Here is a 12,402-nt window from a genome sequence, read left to right on the forward strand (position 1 = left end):
TTTTGTTAATGACATTGTCAATTTCTTTGTGCCATTCCTCTCCATGTTTTGTAACTTCTGTTGTGAATTTCACATATTCTCCATCCAAGTTGGATATTTGTGTTTCTAAATCGGTGACAATATCTTCATATGCTGGAGAAATAATATTTTCTATCTCCTCCGAATCTTTTGTAATGTCTGCTTTTCTTTTGTTGTGGATTTCAGAGAGATTTGAAAATGTATGACCCTTATGTTTATCTGCAAATATAGCACACGACGAACAGACAAACATTTTACATTCCTTGCAATGATATTTACAAAATTTGTTTCGATGTGCATTGCACTTGGGATAGATCAAGGTTGATTTTCGTTTTTGGAATGGGACCACTTTGTGTTTTTCATAGTCATCAACAACGTGTTTTCCTATGCAGGCAACGCACAGTTTGACGTGGCAGAAATCACAGTACATCTGTACTATAGCTGTCTCACAAAGGCCACATCGGAAGACATCTTGGGCACTGTGGCGAGGGTCCATAACGACTATTCTATACAAGAGTATGAAATTCATTAATGTACATGCATAATGTGTACATACATCAATTTTGTATACTAGTTCAAGAGGTACACTTAGATCTGTTAAAATAAAAAAAAAAAACATCCAAACACATGATTATAGATCATATATATATATATACCACCAACTTTACCAAACTTTGTCACATACTCGTTATTTTTTTTCCAAACTACATGTACATGTATCTAATAAATTGAATTTGCTTTTCATTTTCCTTGTAATCAACTTTGATCCAATGTTTTCAGTTCTTCGTAACAACTGAAATCATGTTAAACAGGCGTAAACCATTAGTTTCCCTTAATCAACCCCCTGATTTGATGATTTACAGGGGAGAACTAGATGTAATAAGGGTTTATTTAATACAATGTATCACTAAAGTAGTGTTAATTAACAAGTTTAACTATACAATTTAGTGTGGGGGGAATACCCGAGAGATACGTCTTCGTATTCAGTGCGTTGAGTAAATCACTGAGGCCGTAAGCAGACGATCAGACGTTGTCAAGAACGGCCTGACACACGTGCGTCGTCAGCAACGTACCCGACTATAATAACGTTAGCATAATAGCAAACTTTGCATAACAAATACAAAGTAATATAAATAGTGATTTAAATAGTAATAGTAATAGATAACCTTTCCTCCGCTACATTTGTTAAAAGGTTTACTTTGATTGTCCATCTGATTGAACAGCTTTCAACTCAAATAAAGAACACTGGATGTAACTCAGTCATCTGGCTATTTGCTTAATTAGGTCAAAGGAGTAAAACACCTATCTTAAATTCTGATGACGATGATCAGGGGGTACAGCTACTAGAAACGTCTGAAAAAAACAGGCAGCACCCCCAACCCAATGTACTGATAGTAGCGGATTTAGAGGGGACGTTTTCACCACAAATTTGCATTACTGGTATCTATAGATTTGGCACTCAAAATGGCTGAGTATTTTTACTAATACATGTACTTGACTTTCATATGACCCCTTCCCTTTTCCGAAGTCCTGGATCCGCCACTGGCAATGTCGAAATTAGGGGGGGGGGGTAAATGTAATTACATGTAAGACTATTTGATGAATTATAAAGTCTCCATTGATGTTATTATTTATCATTTATATATATATATATATATATATATATATATACACGCCAATATCCATGGAGTAGAGCTATACACTCCTAAAGAAAAATCTGGTCGGAACATATTCCAACTTTCGTTTTTGTTTACTTTGCTTATATTACTTCTGAATAACCAGATTCGTCGGTAAAACGACATTTTGACGTTAATATATTCTTTCAATAGTTAATGATAACATTATATGTACCTGTAGGAATATGCTTCACTATGGCGGAGCAAGGTATCATTACATTTCCATGTATGTTGAATGGCGTGTCATGACTGGATCGTTATCTTAAAGGGTGGGCGGTAAAACTAGTACTGCCGACTCCCGACTGTCCCGGATTGCGATGTTTTATAGATTATATTAAAACCGGCTAACAGAATAACTTCATGTTTCTTGGGAACAATCTTTATGTCCAAATTGATTCATACAATTAAAAAAAAACCAATATCAATAGGTATAAATACTTAAACTGGAGATGCAGCATACTCAAAAGCGGTAAATCTAGTATTGTGTTTTAAATGCCAAAACCGAAAACGGACATTCTTCATTCTATGCATCATTTTACGAAGAGAATGGTGTTTTTTAAACGATATTAAACAAATCTTTGTATCTAACAAGAAGGAAGGTATGAGGGACAAGACGTGAATATTTTTTATCGGCACGACTTTGCCATAAAAAAAAACCCAGTAGAATTTGTCCCTGTACTTTTTCAAATAAGCACTTGGACAAAGACGTAGATAAACTGCGAGAAAATGGTTCTATCGAAGCTACGCACTATTACATATAGGTCTACGGCATATGCTTTCCGTTCTGCTCTCAAATTCAATACACACTCGCACCAACTGACCTTCATCTTGTAACAACATATGCTGTCTGACGTGTTTCATACCGATTGTTAAGCCGTTCTTGGCACACTGATTTGACTGCGGATAACTCCGTTTACCTGATCAGGATATGGGGCTCACGGCGGGTGTGACCGGTCAACAGGGGATGCTTACTCCTCCTATGCACCTGATCAAACCTCTGGTGTGTCCAGGGGTCCGTGTTTGCCCAACTATCTATTTTGTATTGCTTGTGGGAGTTATGAGATTGATCACTGTTCGTTATCTTCACCTTGCATAGGCAGAACTTTGCTAGCAGTATCTACCAACTGGTAGTTTTAAAAAAGAAATTTAAAGATAAAAGATAATTGAACTTTCAATTATAAATAATAAAATATGATATTTCCCAACTTTGAATTGAATTATAATGCTTTCATTTTTTTTAAGGGACGTGTACGTGTTTACAACAACAGCAAGCCGCGCTTCCACTTCCTAAGTAAAAACGTGTAGATAACAAAAAATAATGATTAATAAAATTGCTTGAATAAAATAATTTAAAAGTATTGTGATTTTCACAATAAGTTTGATCATGATTATTTTTTTTTTTCGAAATGCACCCGTGACAGTAGGTCTAGTTGCCAATGATACACAATCGTATCATAATTTAGGCCTATCTAACTTCTCCAAAAATAAATTTAATAATAATTGCACTGTTTATTTTAGAAAAGCAACAACGCTAATTACAGTTGTTTACAGAAATGGCATTACCAAATTGTGTTTAGACAGTGATCCCATGTAAACATTATTTACATATAAATTAATAATAATCATACAGATGAACTACTACTCTCAGAAATACATTTGAAAGATGTAGCATTTTCAAATTGCCTATTCATTTCTCTTTTGGCTTTTGAGCCGAAGGATCAAGTGAGCTTTTCTGATCGAAATCTGTCCGTTGTCCGTCGTCGTCATTGAAAACTTTTCACATGTTCATCTTCTTAAGAACCACGGGGCCAATTTCAACCAAACGAGGCACAAAGCAACCTTGAATGAAGGGGTATCACGTTTGTTCACACGAAGAACCACGCCCTTCTCCGAGGAGACATACATGTAATGGCAAAATAGTGAAAATACATTAATGATTTTTAAAAATCTTCTTTTCCAGAACCACAGAACCAATTTCAACTAAACTTGGCGCAAAGCATCTTTGGATGAAGAAGATTCAAGTTCGTTCAAATGAAGGGCCAAGCCCTTCATCAAGGGGATATGATAGTGAAAATACATTAACGACTTTTAAAAATCTTCTTCTCCAGAACCGCTGGACGAAATTCAACCAAACTTGGCACAAATCATCCTTGGGTGAAGGGGATTCACGTTTAAGCACGTGAGGGGCCACACCCATTTCCAAGGGGAGATAATAGCGAAATAGTAAAAATACATTGAAAATACATTTGTGTATGGTCAGTTTTTAAATCGAGGCACGCTACTGACAAACAAGTTGATGGCAAAGGGGTTTCAACAGTCTCGTTTAAAGGCAGCATTTCGCAAATTCCATGGTCATTACAACGATCTAGTTTTTCAATACAACCTATCATTCGGTTAGGTACTGTATGACGTGTTTCATACCGATTGTTAGACCGTTCTTGGCACACTGATTTTGACTACGGATAACTGTATACCTGATCAGGATATAGGGTTCACGGCGGGTGTGGCCGGTCGACAGGATATGCTGACTCCTCCTAGGTACCTGATCCCACTTCTGGTGTGTCCAGGGGCCCGTGTTTGCCCAACTATCTATTTTATATTGCTTACATGTATATGGGTTAAGAGATTAATCACTGTTCGTTATTTTCACCTTCCATGGTGTAGATTAAAGTTTGTAATGTAAATAATTTACTCTGAAATCATATTGGGTCCGTGTAACTGAATGCTTACATACTTTCTATCAAAAACATTTTAATAACAAGACTAATATTTAGTAAAAATGATGCTAGCAGAGACAAAACATCTATATCGTAAAATATAGAATTTATCATTTTTTAAAAAGTCCGTGACCCTTCTGATGATAGGATAGAACTCCATGGTGTATACAGTATACTGAAATTGTTTAGCTTATGTAAAACTTCCTTGACACCCTGACATGATAATCCTGTACCAAACTTGCAAAATTTATGGTCCCTGGATGCTCTAGGGTACATTTGTAGGGCTCTATGCCTGTGAAAATTTATCACTTCTTAAAAGACATTGAATCTTGGACATCAAAAAACCAAACTGAGTAGGACTCAACTAAATCATAAAATATGTGACCTTTGGAGCAGGAAGTTGATACTAAGGCAAATGAATAGCTCAGATTGTGAAAATTGTACCTTTTCTTTATAAAGCACCGGTCTGGATTTTTCGAAAGAAACTTTAGTCAAAATCTAGACTAAAGTCTGAGATTTTATTCAAATTTTGATTGCTCAAATAAAAGAAATCCCAAACTTAAGTTCGAGATTTTTTCGAGAAACCCAAGCCTTGACACCAAACATCATAATAATGAGGTGTCAGTGACTTTAGCCCCGGAACAAGTTACAACTGGGATTTAATTCTTTACACAGGAAATCAGAAATGTATACACCTTTCATATATAAATTCTTTCAAAATGGATATAAACCCTGTAACCTTTAAAACTGCACAACCCGTATCTTACATGTGCATACATTTTCACTATATTTTACCTTTTGACTTCAAAATCAATAGGGATCATTTTTAAATGTCAAACTTGACCTAGGTAAAATGAGAATCAGTTGTAACGTGTTACTGGGTTCTTTACAAGAGATGGGGTCATATATTCATAATTTTCGTCTTACTCTACTTGAGCTATTGATTTATCATTAACATAATTTTTGCTATTTCTCTGTCTGAGCGTTGATTGGTACAGAGTTACTTATCTCGGGTTTCTAATCATATACAGAGGGTAGTTCGCTGGCTGAACTACTTGTACCGTGTTCCTTAGCCAAGTTCCTATTGCTTAGTTAAAGTACAGAGTGCCTCACCCTTATTCAGGATAATTGCACCCAGTGCCCCACTGCGATTCCTTAAGCTCTTTTCATTAATGCTTATTCTTTTTCTCCCTAGCCTATTTCTATTTTTAGCCTACCTATTGCTTCTTCTCGCTTTTTGAGCTGTTCACATCAGACTGACTGATTTTTCGGCTGCAGGTTCTTATACACTACTGGACCATGTCTATCCAAAAAGGGCGATCAGGTCCTTGGACTATTCTAAATTATAAATCACTTCTGCGTTCGGAAGACATGAACCTAATACACTATAATTATTAATCATCACACAATCAAAGTTCCAAAACTGTTTATTTTCCCCTTGGTGTATTCAGAAAACATTTTTTTAAACCAAAATAGGAAGTGAGACAGAACTATACAAGATTTATTTCATATAAATTGTATTCACCTCCTTTATAAAAGGTGAAGTTTAAGAACAGTGCTCATTCTTATAACTACAAAATAGAGGGTTGGGCAAACACGGACCGCTGGATGTAGAAGAGGTGGGGACATGTGTCTAGGAGGAGTAAGCATCCCCTGTATAATAATATATCAAGTGATCTTCCTGCAATATACGACATCGCTTCATAACTTTATCGTCACAAGCAGCTTGATCTTCAAAAACACGATCTATCCATGAAATATTATGGTATGTTTCTCACGACGACCAGATGATCTGAGCTGATGTCAGTATCTCTCATTGTCATTAAGCCTCGCAATCATGTATAAGCATCAAAGTGTAATTATTAAACACAAGATGGTACTGACAAAATGTACAGAAAATAGATTTTATAACAATTTGAAAATACATGTACACAACTGAAAACAGAACACAAATCAATCTGAATATATGCACATGTTTACATCGTATATAACACATCTTAAAAACCTGGGAAGAAATATGATGATACGATCACACAAAACAAGAGGTCCATGGGCCACATCACTCACCTTACTCATATTGACCCTGCTGTTGTATTTTTAATAGTTTAGACCTTTATTCCCATGAAAAAAATAACCCGTCTTATGGCCCTAAATTAGTCACATGGGTAATGAAATAGTCAAGATACAAGGTCAAAAGGTCAATGATCACTAATGAAACCCCATAAAACATCAACTTAGGTTTCTGATCCCATCTCTGCAGTGTCCAGACATAAACCTTACGGCGGGTCGGCATGGGATACTTGCTCCACCCACGCACCTGGCCCAACCACTGGGCTCATGGCTGGTGTGACCAGTCGACAGGGGATGCTTACTCCTCCTAGGCACCTGATCATCAAAATTGCATATGGATATGATAAAATCAATGACATTCTTTCCTGCTGGCACAGTCGCCGGACATCAACAAAATTGGAAATATTTGGTTGAAAACATAACGTTCACTTCAAAACCTCCCTAAAGTTATCCTCAACCGAGATGAACTGACATAGCAAGATCCAATTTAAGTCAATTTTTGATACTTTTCAAAATTTCATATTTTGAAGTGCGTCCATGTTTACGATAGCCAATTGAAATATTCGCGAAAACTTTTGCCATGGTGCTGTATGTTTAGCACGATACTTTGAAGTTTTAATTCTGGAAAAACAATTCACTTTAAATATTTGACCTTAATGACATTTCCACTTCTGTATTCGGCAACAAACAAGTTGTCACTTTTATCCACACATAATCCAAATGGGTCCTTCAGATCACAGTTATCTATATAGGCGAGGAACTGTCCATCATGGTCCAGGATGTGGATACAGTGATTATCACCGTCTACTGCCAGGATATGACTCTGACTGTCTGTTGTTATTCCACGGGGTCTAAATGCTTTGTTTTTGGAAGTAGAAGAATGACCAGTGTATCTGAATCGGAGTTTTCCAGCCTGGGTGACCACCACTACTGCACCAGCTTCCCAGTCAGCCACACAGATATCAAGATTCCTGTTTTCAATTATGTATTTAATTTTATTATTTCCTGAATATAGAGGTTCACCGTCATCGTCATATTGGATTGTTTTCTTCTTTATAGAATCTGAGTAACGGACAACTTTTGATTGTGTTTGATCGTCACTGTGCATGGTAACCAGGAGATCATCAGAAGCGGTGACGCAGAATTGGATAAGAACCCAGCCATGTAGTCTGGTTACTTCCTCTGTCTGTCCATTTTTCACTTTATTCACAGTCTCTGTTGCCTTATCAGAGTACATTAGTTCTCCATCACTCGTCACTGCTATATCAGCTGGCCTTTCCCCAGAATTTGTTTTGATTGAATCAATAACTGTACCGTCAACATTGAAACATTTCATGTCGCTAACTAATGCACTTGTCCAGAATTCTTCCTCACTGAGACAGGAAACACTTCGAAGGTTTTCATACCCAGTATTTGTTGTAGTGACAATCTCTGGGTTTTCCATTGGTTTTTTGGGTGGTGTTTCTAATTTCTTCAATGTATAGCCATTTTTGACAGTTGTAAGTGATAATGGTATCAAAGACCCAAACGATTTGTAAAGCTGTTCACTGTATATCATGTTTGGACTAAATGAAGGCAGTGTGACTCGAACTTTCGGGGGAAGTTTTCTGAAATCTTTGTTTTTGGATCTGTATTCCATGATCCCAGACACTTCATTGGATTCTTCCAATTTATTCAGAGTAATTAGTGAATGTTCAATAAGGGATTGTATCTGCTTAATTTCATCCAAATGTTTCTTCAGAATTTGCAGGTGTTTGATTTTCATCTCTTCTATTTCAGCTTTCATTTTGACGATAACATTGTCAATTTCTTTGTGCCATTCTTCTCCATGTTTTGTAACTACTGTTGTGAATTTCGCATATCCATTATCCAAACTGACTATTTCCGTTTCTAAGTCGGTGACAATATTTTCATATGTGGGAGAAATAATGTTTTCTATCTCTTCTGAATCTTTTGCAATGTCTACTTTTCGTTTTTCGCAGAGTTCGTAAAGAATTAAAAATGCATGACCCTTATGTCCCCCTGCACCACACAATGAACAGACAAGCATATCACATTCCTTGCAATGAAATTTACATTTTTCAGTTTGATGTGTATTACATTTTGGATAAATCAAGGTTGATTTTCGTTTTTGAATTGAAACCACTTGATGATTGTCATAATCATTAGCAACGTGTTTTCCTATACATGGAACGCACAGTTTAATGTGGCAGACATCACAGTACATCTGTACTATAGCTGTCTCACAAAGGTCACATCGGACGACATCTTGGGCAGAGCGACGAGGGTCCATTATCACTGTAAATAGTTCAGAATCTGCAATTTGAAAATAATTAAATCATAATGATTTCTATAGAATATATGTAAATATGTATATTTTGTGTTCTTGTGAGAGGGTTTCATTTAAATTGTTTATCTTACAGTCATGATCAGTCCAATCATGCTTCTAGTATGAACAAAATTTGAGTTAGTGAGAAAACATCCACTTTTTAAAGTCATTTTTATTTACATGAGCTATTAAAAGTAATATTAGCATGGAAGAGAATTAGATATTTCTGAAAAACTCACTTCCTATACTTAACTATTTCTAATGTGATGATAACATGTTTTTACCGTCAATGTAATACAGTATTAGCCTCCCTCTGAATTCTCATCTTGCTTATAATTTAGTCGCAATTTTATTTTTCGTACTATTATATCAATCCACTGAGAGCACGACACTCAGAGTTGTATGACATCACTGTTACGTATATATGTGACGTAGCATCACGTTCTTTGGGAGTGATCATTATAATCATATTCCTTATCTGGTATACGAGTAAGCACGTCCATATAATGAGCAAAGAAGATTGATTAATTGAATGTTGTTTAACGTCTCTCTCGAAAATATTTCACTCATATGGAGACGTCACTATTGCCGGTGAAGGGCTGCAAAATTTAGGCCTATACTCGGCGCTTATATGGCCTTTCAGCAAGAAGTAATCTTTATCGTGCCACACCTGCTGTGACACATGACTTCGGCTTTACGGTCTCATCCGAAGGACCGCCCCATTTAGTCGCCTTTTACGACAAGCAAGGAGTACTGAGGACCTATTCTAACCCGGATCCCCAAGGAAGAAAATAGAACATGAAACAGCATGGTGAACTGAAGTTCTTTGAGGAGTTTGTAGGGATTGGTAAATCATAAGGACTGATTGTTTGCTTTTCCGTCAAAATGCAAATTCAAACTAATCTTATCCAAGGCATATATAAGTATACATGCTTTCATTTACGTTTATATAATAGGAAGAAAGAGGTTAGTTACGACGGGCACCTGATATTTTAGCAATACGTTGCAAATAAAGCTCGACATTAAAAAACACCCATCCCCACACAGGCAAAATTACTATCTTACCTGCATACATAACTTTAATGTATTGAGATATAGAGGGATAGGAGGTATTGATCTAGGTCTTTGTTTGCAACTTACTTGAAGTGCTTGTTGTGTAACATACACTTGTAATGAAAAGTTATATATGTACATGTCTGCATTATTTTATTCTAATAACCAATAAATACATTGTTTATCTAACTTCACAGAAGGTCCGCCTGCGTTGACAGAACAAATGTCAGCGAGAGATCGAGGCAGTTCCTGGTTACGTTTCCCCTAATATTGAAGAAGTACAGTCTCATCTGGAAGCTTAATGACCATGATGTTCAGGGGTGAAATTTTCAGACGTTTTTGTATTTCAGCTATGTTTAGAGCTCTCCTCTGTTTTCCTGTTTCATTGTACTGTATTTTAAGTAGTGTAATGGCAAAAATGATTTAAAGTCCCTAATAACAAAGCCTATCCCTGACTAGACACACAACCACTGTCTTACAAAACTTTGGAAAAGGCAAATTAACTAAGCTCGACCCTTCCGAAGAATTAACATATTAAGTAATGTCGAAATAATGAAAATACTTAACTTCAACACAATGGAATTATATATTTTATCATTACGATTTGAAAATGTTTTTGACAGAGTGGTGTTTACGTCGATGCGTAATTAGTCAGCAGATTAAATCTCCTATCTCTCTTTCAACTTTCGTTTTAATTTTTTGGTTTCTAAATATCCAGATTGATAGATAAAAATAACATTTTGATGACGAGATATTTTTCCGATACCTTAACTTACGTTACCTGTAGAATCACGCTTCTTGAGTGTCGTGTCATGATTGGAATGTCACCCTGACAAAGGCTGCTATTGTCCGTGCAGGTGTCACTCCGAAATGTAGAGTTACCTCTCTTGTTCTTTGAGGAAATCACAGCAAAGGAAAATTAATTAAACCGTTCTATAAAATACAGTCAGGTATTGTATTACGTAATGAGTACTTCCATTACTAATGGCGCCAAGATTTCCTCTCACACATTCTAGTATTTTATTATGTGGCAATTCATGGAATATGCTAACAGATCAGCATTTGCAGTTCATAATGCCATGTTATTTATTTCTAGTGTAAAACCTCAATTCATTTATTACCTTTTTAGAGGAATCAGCCAGTGAAGCTATGATATAGAATGAGCTTTAATATTTCGTATATTTCACATAAACATAACGTTAAACATGGATGTAGCCCATGTCATGATTGATTGGTTGAATATTGTATTGTTATGACATACTAACTTCAAACGAGAGGGTTGAAACCCTTGTAACATTAACATATTTGTCAGTATGTCTGACCGATCGATAGGTGATGTTTGCTCCACCTGGGCAACTAGGCCCAGCTCTGGTGTGTTCATGGGTCAGTGCTTGTCCAACTCTCTATTTTGTATTGCATGTAGTTTTAAAAAGATGAGTTAGAGATAAGTCCTGTTGAGAGAATATTGCCGGAATGTTGTTGAGTGGAACTGGAATTAAGTGAAAAGTTCGATGCCAGTACTAACGGAACGCGTGAGGCGCGTCCATGATCCTGATGTGTGGTGCCAGTTAGGGTTCTCTTGGGGTTTGTCACTGCTTCCAGGTGGGCAAGTAAGTGTTACAGAGGGTTTTTCGAGTTTTACCAGTGAATTCTTAAGGCCTGTTGTAACGTCGTACGGAAGCCTCGTTTCGGTGCCCACTCATAAACATATGCCAGAGTTCGAAACCATAGTCGTTAAGGGCTACGATATTGCAGTATCTCTGAGGCAGTGTGCAGTGTATCTGGCATTTGGGTTTCTGACTTGAAGAAAGTTGCCGCAAAGTGCAAACTGGGCTATTGTCATCCCCGGTTTAATACATTTAACTCTCAGCCTGGAATTTCAGAAGCAGACGTAAGTTATTTCCTTTTTTTTTGGTTGGGGAGGGGTCCTCAAATAGCCATGTATATGAAAGGTGAAGATAACGAATAGTGATCAATCCCATAACTCCTATAAGCAATACAAGATATATAGTTGGGCAAACACGGACCACTGGACACACCAGAGGTGGGTATCAGGTGCCTAGGAGGAGTAAGCATACCCTGTTGACCTGTCACACCCGCCGTGATCCATATATCTTGGTCAGATAAACTGAGTTATTCGGAGTCAAAATTAGTGTGCTAAGAACGGCCTAACAATCGGTACGAAACACGTCAGACAGCATTTGACCCAATGATAGACTGTTGAAACCCCTGTATCCACAACTTGTTTTTCAGTAGTATGGAGCACAAGTGGACGACTCTTTGGTGTCTTTTATTTCGAGTTCACTGGGATATATTGAATCGACATATGAATGAAAATTATCATTTTAATACATAATACATCGTCGATATATCTAAATGCCGAATTGAAGGCCACAGCAAGAGAATTTTTCTTCTCACGTAGAAGATGTTTAATAAATTCTGCTTCATAGGAATATAAAAACAGGTCAGATAACAAAGGAGCACAATTCGAGCCCATGGAGATTCCAACAGACTGTTGAAAGACCTGATCACCAAAGAC

General features: G+C 36.8%; 1 protein-coding gene across 1 annotated transcript in view; it reads right to left on the reverse strand.

Moving 5' to 3' along the window:
- LOC125665698 (uncharacterized) overlaps positions 1-10,777 on the reverse strand; it is a 12,256-nt gene extending 1,479 nt beyond the window's left edge. The window contains exons 1-3 of the mRNA XM_048898480.2: positions 10,645-10,777; positions 7,171-8,797; positions 1-524 (exon numbers count right to left, since the gene is read on the reverse strand). The exon at positions 1-524 is cut by the window's left edge and continues 1,479 nt beyond it. Of these exons, the coding sequence (XP_048754437.2) occupies positions 1-524; positions 7,171-8,774 (2,128 nt within the window). The 5' untranslated portion in view covers positions 8,775-8,797; positions 10,645-10,777. The remainder of the gene's footprint in view (positions 525-7,170; positions 8,798-10,644) is intronic.
- Positions 10,778-12,402: the final 1,625 nt, after the last annotated feature.

The sequence above is a fragment of the Ostrea edulis genome, chromosome 10 (assembly GCF_947568905.1).
Source record: "Ostrea edulis chromosome 10, xbOstEdul1.1, whole genome shotgun sequence".
NCBI lineage: Eukaryota > Metazoa > Mollusca > Bivalvia > Ostreida > Ostreidae > Ostrea > Ostrea edulis.